The sequence below is a fragment of the Alligator sinensis genome, unplaced genomic scaffold (genome assembly GCF_000455745.1).
Source record: "Alligator sinensis unplaced genomic scaffold, ASM45574v1 scaffold195_2, whole genome shotgun sequence".
Classification (NCBI taxonomy): domain Eukaryota; kingdom Metazoa; phylum Chordata; order Crocodylia; family Alligatoridae; genus Alligator; species Alligator sinensis.
In genome coordinates, this window is record NW_005842253.1 from 1,262,145 (window position 1) to 1,276,997 (window position 14,853).

General features: G+C 43.2%; 1 protein-coding gene across 6 annotated transcripts in view; it reads right to left on the reverse strand.

Moving 5' to 3' along the window:
• LRRC27 (leucine rich repeat containing 27) overlaps positions 1–14,853 on the reverse strand; it is an 81,726-nt gene that overhangs the window by 36,324 nt on the left and 30,549 nt on the right. For 5 of the 6 annotated variants that reach the window (XM_025208826.1, XM_025208823.1, XM_025208825.1 and 2 more), the window contains exon 6: positions 3,469–3,724. In XM_025208826.1, coding sequence (XP_025064611.1) covers positions 3,469–3,724 — 256 coding nt within the window. The remainder of the gene's footprint in view (positions 1–3,468; positions 3,725–14,853) is intronic. The other variant, XM_006027582.3, reaches the window with a different exon arrangement.

Sequence of the window (14,853 nt, forward strand, 5' to 3'; positions counted from 1 at the left end):
ATTGTAAATTCTTGCCACACAAAACACCCTTTACTTTCCAGGAAAGAGGAGCTAGTAGGATAAAGCTTAACTGCAAGGCATATATAGACTGAAGATGGAAACTATGATGAAGAAAGGAAGGAGTGAAAGTTTAAGCTTTCTGAGCAGTAGTTTTAACTTGCAGCATATAAAATGAATATAGGCTGCCACCTTCAGGTGCTGTTCACATAGGAAAACTATAGGAGATGTGTTTAAACACAGTATACTAGAATTCTAGTGATCTACCTACATGAGCAACAGATTTAACAGATTTTCCAATGCATTTTCCAAAAAATTTTCCAATTTTTTGATGCTGTTGTAGTCTGTTTTCTCTAACTCTAAATTAAAGAAACTATATCATTACCTGTCCTCATGTTCACGTAGTGCAATAGAACATTGCCCCACATACTTTAATAAATGAGACTACATTTTTAGCCAAGCAATATATAGGAATGTTCAGCCAGTTAAGCAATTTATAACAACAGTACAAAAAGGAAAAGTATACAATAAGAGGAGCGTTTACTTTTTATAAACTAACCCCAGTTTATAAATTATACTTCCATATAGGAACAGACATAGTTAGCCATGTTAGTCTGAAGTAAAAAAAAAGCCCCGCCCTTACTGCGGGGTGTGTGTGGGGGGTGTGATCCCTGCTGCCTCCCACTGACCTGTGCTGCATGGGGGGCTCTGCCACAAGCCCCCAGATTCCCCAACATCTGCTGCAGCAGCCAGTGAGCATGGGGCTTTTTTTTCCTTTTTGTTTTTAAAGTGCCGGGACGCTGGGGCTGGGCAGGGCAGACATTGATGGGGCTGAGAGAGTGGGCGGGGGTTGGGAGGCACTCAGTGGGGCTGGGGGAGCAGGCAGGGTATGGGGCCTGGCGGGGGTCCCCTCCTCCACTTACTGGCACATGCGGCAGTGAGCGGGGACTGCCCAAATCGCTGAATCTCTGAACCTTCCTCCGAATTGATTTGAGGGCCTCAAATCGATTCGAACCTTTTTATTGGTCTCCTGATTCAATTCGATTTGGAGGTCGAATCAGGCTGAATCCCCTCCAAATCGAATCTGCACCCAAAGCTTTGCACAGCCCTGATATATATACATACCAGGGCTGTGAATTTCGGTCTGGTATGGTGGCAAAATCTCTGAAACCAAATCAAATCAGAGGACCCTTTAATCTCGGGAAAGATTCGGACATAGACACAGCTTTAAATGTTTTTTCTATATACTTTGAGGTACCAGCATGGCTTGTGAATGCTGCGATGCTGGGGCGCATGGAGCATCCCAGAGGAGATCGCTGAGCTGGAGGGGTGTGGTGGGTGGGGGAGCCCAGTGCGCTCTCCGGTGGACCCGGGAGTGGACCGGAGGGGCTTCCAGTCCACTTCCGGGTTCACCGCCAAGCATGTGGGGGGGCCTACTGCACTCCTGTGGGGCACTCCATGTCACAAGCCATGCTATGCCATGCTGGTACCTCGTGGTAGAAAAAACATTGAAAGCTGTGTCTATGTCCGAATCACTGATTCTCCGAATCAGCATCAAATCTTCAGATTTGGATTCAGTCGAATTGAATTGGGGACAGTGATCTGAATCAACAAATCCCTGTCCCTGATTTGGGCCGAATCCAAATCTAATAGGGCCCACTTTGCACACCCCTAATATATATGTATGCGTATACTAGTGTATACACACACACACACACACACTGATAGCATAAGCTTTCATTGAAGCTCATTCTTCAGATATATATATTTATATATCTGATGCTGACCCATCTGAAGAATAAGCTTCAATGAAATCTTGTGCTATATGTGCGTGTGTGTGTGTGTGTGCACGCGCGGGTGCACGGAACAAAAGCTTTCAGTGAAGCTCATTCATCAGATGCTGTGAAAGGATGTGCAAAGCTATGTATAGCAAGGACAGAGAAAGTCTGCCTTCTACCTCCATGTACTAACTAAAAGCAGCAGTTCATTTAGTACAAAAGTTGGTCAAAAAAAGGGAAAATAGACCATAAACATTTATTTCTATTCTTATTAGAACTGTGTAAATTTCACTGAAAAGTCGACACTAAATAAAGAAGAATCAACTAGCTCTATTAGGTCTGAACATTGTAGTAAAAATATTCCTGATTTTTAATTTCAAAATTATAAACATTCAAGCAACTCATCACCCATATTTCTTAGACCTGCACTTACCCATAAGACTGTACACATTAACAAAACATCAGAGTGACTCAAGACAAAAATGTTTTACAAAATTCCTAATTTGCAGATTTAGTAATTTGCACAGAAATTTTTATCCCCCTCCCTCCCCCCAAACAAAAATCAACAGCCGACTCCCCTGGTTATGGTTCATATTACCAGGACTCATATTTTTACAATACCACTCTTACATTGTTTAGTCTACTATGAATTATAAATTACCAAAACAACGACACAAATGACATTATATAACATATTACCCCTTACTTACCTTTATTTATTTGCTATAATTGCAATATTAAGTAATTTGCAATGGATGTAACATTCATTAGTATGCATTAGTAATATGCATTAACACAGCAGGGTCAAACATATGGTTGGCAGGCCAGGTCCAGTTTGTGCAGCCACTCTATCCAGTCCACTGTAAATTGGTGCGGCTAGTGGGTAGTGGCCAGCTGCAGAATCTGGGGCCTTTGAGCCCCAGTGGACATGGTGATTGGCAGCAGGAGGGGGAGAAAGGGCTGATAGTCCTGGCTGCCCTCTGGTTGCTTTGCCTATTGTCACTGGCACAACCCTACCTCCCCAGTTGCTGGCCCAGCTGTGTGTTCCACATTGAGAGCCAGAAATGCTGCTGCATGTTCCCTGTTGGAGCCAGAGCTCCCCCACTCCCCGCCACTTCCTCATGTCCTGGGCTAGATCTGGCCAATAAGAAGTCCCACAATCTGGATCTGGCCTGGTGTGCAAAATGTGTTTGACACCCCGGCATTAACAGATTGAACTCCTTTCCATAAATATGTTTCAGAGGTAATTCCAAGACTTCAGTTATTCAAATATAAATTGGAAATTTTTTTTCCCATCTATATGGTGGTACAGATATACAAGCTAAAAATAGTCTTCTGAAAGCTGATTTGGACACTTTCTTCTTATTCCTTTCATCATAATTTTCAACTTCAATATATACGTTCCTCATAATTACAATGTTGAGAGTATTTCTTATTTTCTGGTTCTGGAGAAAATTAAGTTCATTTTAGTTTAAGGTCTTTTTATTTTCTATATTAACTTGTCATGAACCTCACTAACATATCAATCACTTAATTTCTGGGTATAGATGGAACGTATGGTAAAATGCTTTAAAATGACCGTATTAGACACTTGGTTTTCCAGCACCTACAAGATATATATAGTATTCCATCCTGTAAACTATTATATAAAAGTTAAAAATATAAAGGAAAAATCTAAGATGTTTTCTTTCACCTGGAAAGACTTGTTGATTTGTAGTATAGTCTTTCCTTTATTCCGTTCCCTTTCCCCAGTTCAGTAAATTTCTGTGTTGTGGCTTTAGGGCCTAAATCTCGGTCTGCGAGAAATTCTTCCTGCTCATCTTTTATAATTTCCTCCCTGAGTTTCTGAAATCGCAGCCTTTCTTCTTCATTAGGCCACTCATCTGACAAATCCAAACTGGGCTCCAGCAGCTCCGTTAAGTTTAGTTTTTCAACAGGTGGTATTTCTACTGGAATTGAGAGAGAGAGATTATTGTATACACGTTCATTAAAGCAATAAAGTCAGATAAAAAATTCCTAAGGGATTTTTTTTCCTTTGCATGGTGAGGTACAAATGGAGCATGACTTTATATGTGAACAACTTTATTTCCCACTAGGGAACTACAGTCATCATCTGCAAGATAAGCTGTAAAATTCATTTTCTGTAATGGTATACTTGAAAGAATTATTTTTTATGTATATAATCTTTTTAAGTTATCAGTGCAATCTACCACTGAAGAAGGCTGAGAAAAGATGCATCTTAAAAACTAACTGAATCAGACTGCATAAGCTCTCATGAGCAAGATGCCGGCATCTGATGAAGTGTGCTCTTGCTGTCAGAAGTTTATCCATCTTTGATTCAATTAGTCTATAAGGTACATCTCTACGCTGCCTTCTGTATAACTTTAGATTAATGTGCCTAATTCCCTCTCTCTACTACTGAAGTTACATAGTTGCCCAGAAGCCAATAAGAAGTGTTTCAACTATTCAACATAGTATATTCTCTTCTGTATGTAGTACACAGAGCTGCCTAATTCTTGGGTAGAGTTAACCTACAGAAATGTGTTGTACCTGTTTTCTGCTGACATCCTAGTTATTTCAGGTGCAATTGAATGTTTTGATTTTTGTCTACAAAGCTGGACCTGGTCCTTCACTGTCTAAGCCTTAATTCAGGAAGTACTGAAGTGTGTATTTAATTCCAATGTATGTCATTTTATCTCTACCCAGAAAAGCATTTAAGTAAGTGGATAACTTAAAACATGTTTTAAACCCATTAAAACCAATTGGATTTAAATACATGCTTAAGTACTTTACTGAATTAGAGCCTAAAACATCTCTCTGATTTTCTACAATAGTTAAGATAAACTGGGATGTTTGAGATAATAACCATCTAGCTTACATATAATGAGGCTGGTGGACAGGTGTTGTCCCACTGGACTATGAAGTCTAAAATTTGCTGCTGGAGCCAACTGAACAAAGGCAAAGCCTTTGACCCATTCAGGCCCCTGAAAATATGGAGGACCCATTTTTTCCAACTCAGCAAATACTGAAAAACTAAGGATAGGTGGTGTTAATAATGAGGGATTACAACACAACAACAGGTTGATTTATTTTTATGATGACACTTTTCTCTAGTTTGAACCCAAAGAAACAACATCTAGAGTTCTGAGCCCACTTTTGTCAGGTGCTATATAACTTCAGCTCCTACTGTGCTGAACGGGAGTTGAGAGTGATCAGTACCTTTCCAGAATGCAAAGCTCCTCAGAAATTTAAGACCAAGGTCTCATTCATTCAGGAGCTCTTGCCTCATTTTTGGTTATTGTATAGTGTGCAGAGAGCAATCTAAAACACATGGAAGTCAAGGAAAAGCTTCTCATAGACTTCTGGGAGGTTTTGTATCATGACTTTGTTGTACATCCTGTATAAATGAAAATGGATGGATCCTTTCTAATATGCAAAGAACATAAAATCCCCCCCTGTGTTTTTAATTTTTGAGACAACATATAATATTGCCCTATTAGAAAAAAATATGATCATGTTGTTAAATAAAGACAATAATACATATGTGTGTATGTGTATACACTCTGATATAGTGAGTAGTACTATAGTAAGTAGTAAGTAAATATGCACAAAGAAAAAGCTATTATTTTCTTAGTCTGGAGTATTTAATCCTGGAACATTTATATTGCCTTAAAGCAGTTTTTTGACATTATAAATAACTACATATAAATCAATGAAACAGAGTTCTATGCATGATATAACGCAGGTAAGAGACTCATACCATTATAATAAAGATCGGCAGAAAGAGGGAAAGGGCAAAACACTTTGATATTATAATAAGTAGAATGGTCATAAAATGTGAAGGTATGAACTTTAATCAAAATGAGAAAAAAATAACATAGCCAACATGAACTTGTAAGAGAATATTATTAAGACTTTATGCTCAACTTATTTCTATCTCATCTCTAAAGCCTTGCTCTTCATTCTAAACATGCTAGCGTAAGTAAAAAACCCCAAATGATATTCCTATGTAGACACTAGGACTACCGTATTTTTGCGCATATACCCCGCCCACGGGTATAAGATGCACCCACGTATAACCCGCGGAAAATTGTATTTTTGTAAATAAGTCCGTGTATACGCCGCACCTGTGTATTCCCTGTGGCGGCATATACACGGGGAGGCGGTGCAGCCCAGCCCGCCCCGGCAGCGGTGGCACAGCCCGGCCTGCCCGGGCCCAACGGGGAGGCGGCGCAGCCTGGCCTGCCTGGGCCCAGTGGGGAGGCGGCGCAACCCGCCCCAGCCCCCTGCAGGGAAAAAAAGTCTGCTGATAGCCTGCACCCCCGTATAGCCCGCACCCATCCATTTTTTTTGGTAAAATCGCATATACCCCACAGGATATATGCACGAAAATACAGTACTTTTAGGGTATGCCTACATTTCAGTCAAAGGTGTGACTGCAGTTTATGTAGCTTTAAACTAGGTAACCTAGGTACTAATAGCAGAGTAGCTGTTTCTGAATGAAGCTTAATTTAGGCTACCTATTTTACCCATCTTTTTAAAACAGAGGGCAGTGGGGAGAGGGTTGAGGTAGGTATTTCAGACTACAGTTTGCTCTGTGCTGCCACAGTTATAGTCCTATATTGGTGTGCGCTTCAGTTGCACCTTGACTGAAGAGTAGACTTAAGATACACTAGAGTTTGATTCAACAGAAGCTACAGACTAGGAGTTTCCTTAAATCCCAGAAAACCCAACATTGTTTTTCATCTCCCTCCTCTCCTCATATTTTAGAGGAAATGCATCATCCATGGCACATTCTGTTATCTTCTCCACACAAAGTATGTATATACTACTTCTTACATACTGCTCTCATCCAACATGAACAGATGGGCCACGTGGGAGGGAGCAAAAAACTCTTGAAATATTACAGAAGGTTCCCAAACTTCACGTGCAATGCCCACATATTCTAAATATTAAAGTCCACAGTATTTTTCTTTAAATATACCAATATCTAACTGATGATAATGATATTGTAGTAGCATGAGTTACAAAACAGTTCTGAAGCACACTTTATAGTTATTTTGTAGTGCAAAATATTGTCTTTGAATGAAATAAAAAAATAAAAGAATGTAAAGTTTCATACTATTTTTATATACAATCAACAGAAAAAGTTTGCTTTCATATTTTGAAGCAAAACACCAAATCACAAGATTTTAAAAATTGTGTAGGCACCCAAAAAGGGTAAAAAAAAGAAGGAAAGGAAACCACTGCAGTGTTTTAAATATATAATTTATTTGGGTTATATTTTCATGTATTACAAATATGTGTAGTTTCACAGAAAAATGTGTAAGAGTCAGAAACTGCAATAACTTCTAAACTGAACAGTTATTTGCACGTGTTTCTGTATTACCTTATGGCGTGAATTTAGGTAACATCTGATGTAATGTCTTGATTTGATTCATTCTAGTTGTGAACAGCCTTTATGCAAAAGTGATTTAACACAAATATGAAAAGTTCATCTTATAGTGTGTGAAGCTGAATGACCTTCTATCCACCTACGATCTAAACACTTTTAAAGAAAGATCAGTCCAAATTTTGTTCCTAGTTGCAGTATGAAAATTTGCATGAGATACACTGAAGAAGTTCAGTCTAAGAATTTAGGAGTTACATTTTAACAAAAGTAAAATTTGTGCCTATGTTAAGCCTTGTATTCTTAAAAACTCTTAGATAATTCTCAAAAATAAAATGTACTTTTATTGATTTCAGAAAGAGAACTCATTACCAATAAGAATTGTTCAGAGACATTTCACTTCTGTTTTTTATAATTAACTTTTTGCTTATTAAAAGAAACCTGATAATAGTAGAAAGCCTACCTCCATTTTAAACAAAGGCATTTTAATATATTTCATCCATGGATCTAAATTATTTCCTAAAGTTTATAAAGACATAATTTTGAGTACGTTTGAGGGATGTAACTTCTAATTAAGAATGAACGGTAAATATTTTGTATTTCCTCTGTAGACAAATTTTCTTTTTATTTCAGCTCTGAAAATTACTACAATGAAAACATTAATCAAAGACCTCAGTGCTAAGGATACACCTCAGGTATACTAAGCAGAAATATAATTTATGGAGACAGCTAGTTCTGACTTTCAGAAATTTAAAAATAAATATTATTTGAAGTATAACATTTCCTTTTTTTTTAAAGGAATCTTTAATAATGTGATACACTAATATATAGTAAAATTACAAGTTCTAAAGACACTGCAGTGAAAAATAAATACAGTTGAGAGCATGCAACTGAAAACTTATCAAATGTTATCTTTCTCTAACTTTTACTAAACTCACTAATTCAGCTTATCCATATTTCCATGAACTAGTGGAAATTTTCCTGCGAACAGTCTCTCTTTGACTTTCTTATGTATTCCTTAATAGTGGCCTTGTTTTCTTCATGTGGAATAGAAGGCAAATCTGTGAAATATAGAACTTAGAGGTATGTACATTTGCAAGTATACATAAAAGATTAAACTAGCCTAGTAAAAAAAATTCAGAATATACTCCAAGGAACACCTGTGAATCCCCAATAGCTTTTCCTATTTGTGATCTCTATAATTTGGTGACACTGAGTGGCATACAGCATGAAGACATTAGAGAAGATATGTGTATCTTAGAAGACAGTGTGTTAATTTTCAAAATGTGATTAGCATTTCCTGTAGAATAATGGCTTAAGTCAAACATATGAAACACTCCGTGCTGAACTCAGTTCCTCATACAGCAGCAAATACCCTCTTTTTTATCTACACTCTATTATGAAGTATAATACTTTCTTGAATAGATCCCAAAAACTGTCTTTGTTTTCCAATATAGATAATCAATAGAATGAGACCACAAAAATTAATTGACTCATGGCATAAATAGCAGTTCCCAATCTGTGGTACGTGTACAACCAGTGGTACACAGACAAACTGTCAGTAGTACACTTTAACAGATTTATTAGAATTACTTTATATGACAAAAATTTGCTGGTGGTCCTTAAGGTTGAACTGAAAAGTTTGCTGGTGGTACTTAGTCAGCCAAGTTTCTTTGGGTAAATCTGGTACCTTTTATTAGATCAAGTCAAATCATTGGAAAATTTTTTCTTTGCAAGCTTTTGGGTACAAATACCCTTCATCAGGCTGATGAAGTGTCTCCAGATGGTCTGTGCTCTACCAGACGTTACCAGGATGTTTAAATATCCCAAAGACAAGCATTGTCCCAGGAATGTACGAGTTAAATTAAAATCCAAAGATGGTAAAGTCTAGAAACATCCTGTATTGATATCTTGCAGTAATTACACAATTACAATAATATGCAAGTATACATTTTTTCCAAATTGGTATTTTGCCACCTTTTTCAGCTTCATAGTTCTCCACCTGTAGGGCTGCCTAACAATTTTACATTTGCACCTGTTTAGATTTTTTACTTAGCACAATAAAGCCCATTTCAGCTGTTACTTATGAAGTGCTACAAAATTCATAGTAGTACGATACAGTGCTATGAGCGGCCATGTTCAAAGCCCGTTGGCTGAAGCACGACAGAGCTGCCACAAAGGCAACTAAGCCAGGGTGTGATAGGGGGCTGCACCATAGCTCCTTCCTGCCCTCAAGGAACTTGAAAAGATTTGTAATCCGGACAGATTTGCAAGCTCTTTAAAGTTCTGGGGGCCTGTTGGTGTTAGACAATTAGCAGCCCCATGGGCTAGGGACAGACATTCAAAAAGCCGGAGCCTGAATTGATTCAATGTTTGCAGGTTAGTCAATTTGCAAGTGAACAGACATTCACTTGTGACTCCAGAAAAGCAGGCAATGCCTGCAGTGACTTAGGCCAGAAGCCAGGGGGGTGCTAGAGCGAGTCCTTGCCTGGAGGGAAACTAAGCTGAGGGAAGGGGCATGGTCAGGCCTGAGTATGATTGGGGAGGGGTTTAAATGCCAACCTTGGCATGCAGGGACACCATTTGGGGTCTGCCTGGAGGGGGCAAACAGCCCCCGTTAGGGGTCCCCAGCCACCCACCCCTGCTCACTCGCTGGCTGGTGGCAGGAGAAAGGGCGGGGCCAGACCCTAGTAGCCTGAGGGGAAGCAGGGCTTTAATCACCCCATTGCAGAGGTGGGCAGCGTGGGCAATGATAGACTCCGCTTGTACACCTGGGGCCATGGCAGCCAGATACCACTAGCCTGTGGGGAAGGGGGGTGGGGTTTAATCCCCGCATTGTAGGCAGCAGTGGCAGGAGCACTGACACAATGCCAAGTCCCTCTGAGGAGCGGCCAACTGGCCACAGGGAGGGGGGATGTGACCAAGCTGCAGGGAGGGGAGCTGACACTAGTTATAGAGCTTGACTCACTACTGCCTCCCACTGCAGCAGCACGGCCTAGGCTGGGGCAGCCCAGGGGGTGAGGTTAAGCACTCGCCACCTCTGGCCTCCAGCCCTACGTAGGGGCTACAGTTTCTCGGGGGGGGCGGTCCAGCTGCAGCATGGCTCCCCACCCCCCTCTCTCTCCCGGCAGTGGAGCAAACATTGTGGGGGGTGGAGGTGAACCACCTGTCACCTGCTGCCTGCTTGTGGTGGTGCCAGGCACCTGGGGCGGGCTGCTGTGGACCAGGGGCATGGGCAGCGGTGGTGCGAGGCAACAGACCACTGCAGCCCGGTCTGGCCCAGCCCCACAGCCCAGAATTGCAGCCTGATCCACCCTGGTGCCGCCGCAAGCAGGTGACAGGTGCCTCACCTCTGCCCGCTGCAATAGTTTGCTCCATTGTCGGGAGAGGGAGGAGCAGGCTGCCATGGGCCAGTCACTGCCTACACCCCTGGGCTGCGGGGCTGGGCCAGACTGAGCTGTGGTGGTCCACTGACTCCACCCACCACTGCCCATGCCCCTGGTACACAGCAGCCTGCCCCGAGTGTCCTGCACTGCCGCAAGCAGGTGGCAGGTGATACCTGCTCACCGTGATGTTTGCTTTGCCACCGCCACCTGGAAGCAGGAGGTGGCAGGCACTGACCCCCGTCCCCCTGGGGCTGCCCCAACCTGGGCCGTGCTGCCACAGCAGGAGGCAGCAGGGGCTCTGTACCTAGCCTCGGCTCCCTGCCCCCCGCCAGCCAGGTCACATCCCACCTCCCTGCATCTGGCTGGCCGCTCCTTGGAGGGACTCAGCCTAGGGCACCATGTCAGTGCCCCTGCCATTGCTGCCTGTAATGGGAGGATTAAACACCTCCTGCTTTCCCCCCAGGCTACAGGTGTCTGGCCGCTGTGGCCCCGGGTTCATGAGTGCAGCCTATCAGTGCCCACACTGCCTGCAATGGGAGGATTAAACACTTATTTCCCCTCAGGCTACCAGGGTCTGGCCCCACCCCCACTCCTGCTGCTGGAGTTAAACCAGGAAGTCAAACCTGGAAGGGGTCTGGGACACAAGTTTCATAAACCAGTTTGACCTCAATCAGTTAAGTCTGATACTACACGCAACCAGATTTATCTCAAACAGGTTTCAGCCATTTTGAAATTGGTTCACGTGCACTGAACTTACGTTCTGTTACAGGTTTAAACCAGTTTCTGATCACTTAAACTGGTTTATATGTAACTTCTGTCCCTAGCCATAAAGTTTCAGGGGTGCAGGCAGCCCCACCACCCTTGCTGACAGGCTTCCAGGCAGTAAGGATGACAGAGCTCCCTGCAAGAATCCCAGAGCTACAGGAGCTGGTGGTGGGTCTCTTCTCTGATCAGTCCCTGCCACTACCACTTGCACAGAGCCCTATCACCCATTACCCTTGGTGCTGGGTGGCAAGGGTAATCAGGTTGCTTGGGAGTTCCCTGCAGTAAAAGAGGCTGATTTAGGGTCCGCGCCCCCCAATCAATCCTTGCCATCATCTCTTGCACTGGAGACAAAAGTGAAGGGGCTTCCTGCACACAGGAGCAAATGAGGGCACAGACCCATTAATGATATGGGGTGCAGACTGAGCAGCTCGCCAGAGCTAAGTGGCTTCTGTGCGTGTAAATTTGAAAGGCATATGGACAGCCCAGTACCAGCTTGCAGCTTGCTACTTCTAGGCCACCCATGAAACCTTTAAAAATCCCAGCACCTGGGCAGGTACCTAGATTGTCGTGCCAAGATTGCTGCCCTCTGGTCAGCCCCTGCCTCAGTGAGACTGCCCTGTTCCTGTTGCTGCCTGACAGAAGGAGAACACAATACTTACTGTTGAATATTGGGGTTATACAATTTGTGAATGCTCAAATTAACCAAAAATAGATAATTCAATAAGTAACATCTTTGAGGTGGGTTCACCATTCTTGCAGCTGATTCACCGTTTTTATCTTAATAAATGGCTTGAATGTCTGGCATGTTACTGTTTAACACACGGCGAACATGTTAATTGCATGATAAAACTAACATCTGCCAAAGGCCTAGATAGGCTGCTTCTGACTATGGATTTACAGGGCTTCTTTTAATAGACCTCATTCTAGAATAGCCTACAATTCTGGCTCACTGTTAATTACTTTCATGCATAGCAGCTAAGCTTCCATTTAATGAAACATAATAAAAGTCTGTAAAGCAACATTTACTGGCCCTAACTAACAGTAATCTGACCCTAAGCAATATAGGTGTTTCTACATCTTTTCTTCTTCATAATAAAACTTTTTTTTTGCTTAATAACATTCTCACTGCTACCAACTTTGAATCTTTATGTAACATTATAATCACAATACTAAAAAGAAAAAAAAAACCTGAAAAGGGATAATCTGTAGTTAAAGGACAAATTGCATGCTGTCTTAATCTGAGTAAACATGCTCAAAGAAAAAAAAAGGAAAACAGAGAGAATGCTTACCAGCCTTCTGATATGTGGGTGAACACCAGCAAATAGTTCGTAAAATTAGGTATGGTGTATGCGCATACACTGCACAAGATTTCACAAGTCAAGTGCATATATTTTGGAGAATGGGTCTGTCCTAAATTACTGCATTTTACATAAACTTTAAAATCTCATTCTGTCTACTGCTTCAGCTATGCATGCACATGCATGTGCGCTCACACACATGCACACGCACACATACTGAAGCAATTCTTTAATACTCACTTTCAAATGTTCTTTCCTTCTCCAGTCTAAGAACTTAACAGGCTAGATCCTAATCTCTCTGTTGCTGGCCTCACAAAGCAAGCAGAAAACTGGCTTAACAGTGTGTGGGCCGGGAGCGACCCGAGCCCTTTTCACGCTGCACGCGGGCTGTGGCCAGCAGCCCGGGCACACCGGGGCGGAGAGGGAAGGCCTTCGAGCTGGAATTAGGCACGGACGCGTATCGGTAGTTTTAAAAGATTATTTACTTACACCGAGATGGCAGTGGTGTAGGCTGGAAAGCTTGCTTAAGTTGTGGTTACAGAGAGAAAAGAAAACAAACTCGAACCTGCAGGGCACGAGGGTACGTCGCATAGGGTTCCAGCAACGGGAAGATGAAAATACGAGGGTACGTCGCAAAGGGTTTTGGCGACGGGAAAGTAAACCTGCAGGACTCGAACCCGGGTAGAAGAGCTCTGGAGTCATCTGGCAAGGACTCACACGAAGTTTGCTAGGCTCCGTGGGTCCTTCTGCTACACGAAGTTTGCTAGGCTCCGTGGGTCCGGTTCGTTGCGCACAGGAATCTATCGGCGACGGGGAGAGGCTAGAGGTTGATCAGACCTCTGTTGCCTGCTTGAAATGCGCTGGGTCTGTAAGGATCCGCAGCGCTTAGAGATCTTCACACAGCGTGAAGTCTCCTCCTCCCTTGTTCGTGGAGTCCTCCAACTTGGGCGGAAACCACTCAAGCCTCTTATACGGCTAGCAAGCCAATCACTAGCCGCCACGTGTGAATAATTTAGAACTGGCCAATAATGGGACTCGAATTAGCATACAAATGGCGGGAACTCTTTGCAACGAGCATTTCTGTGCTGCAACAAAGAAATGCACCCTGCAAAGAAAGCTTCAAATTGGCGGGAAATTCTCCCTTGCACCGGGGTTCTCCTTTGCAGCAGAAAACTCCGCCGTGCAAAGAAGCTGCAATTTAGCGGGGACAATTTAGCAGTGCCGAAGCACACACAAACAAAAATCATGCCCTTTGGGTTGTGACAAACAGGTTGACTGGAGGTTGCTCAGGAGTAGAATAGTCCATAAATGGAGGTAGAGCAATTTAAGATCCATTTACATCATAACAGAAGTAAGTCCTCACACTGAGTGACTCAAACATGCCTCACCCATGCTTCACCTGATGTTCTCCATGAGGCCTCTCAGGCACACTGTAGACTGAGAGCTTAGAAGCATTTAGAGAAGGGCAAGCCCAGAGTGGCCTCACTGACATATGTCTGGATTTGAAACATGCTTGAAGATGTGGGTTGGTAGAGCTAGGTGATGAGTGCTCAACCCCATCCTTGCCAAGACCTGCAAGCCGATATTGGCGACCAGGGTGGACGGCTGGAGACCCTCTGGGTTAAAATCTGTGGGGAACACAGCACAGGGGACACAATGGTGGGAGTCTATTACAGACCTCCCACTCAAAGTCCTGAGCTTGACCAGGAGTTTGCCCAGGAACTGGCTGAGGCAGCTTGCTCCAGGACCATGGTTGTCATGGGTGACTTCAATTACCCAGACATCTCGTGGGAGGATCGCTCAGCAAAATCTGAGCGGCCGCAGAGCTTCCTCTCGTGCGTGGATGACCTCTACCTGACTCAAGAAGTCTATGGGCCAACGAGAGGCAAAGCGCTGCTCGACCTGGTACTGGCTACTGGGGATGACCTAGTCGGCGACCTAGTGATCGATGGGAAGCTGGGTGACAATCGATGGGAAGGTGGGTGACAGCGACCACGAGCTGATCACCTTCACCATCCGCCGAAAAGCTGGCAAGTCGGTCAGCAACACGCAAGTCTTTGACTTCAGAAAAGCCGACTTTGACAAGCTCAGGAGGCTTGTCAGTGAGGCCCTAAGGGACCGTGACCACAGGGAGAGTGGAGTTCATGAGGAGTGGTTGCTCCTCAAGGGAGCGATCCTCAATGCACAAACTAAGTCTATTCCATCTCGGAGGAAAGGCAGCAAGAGGGCACAGCAGCCCC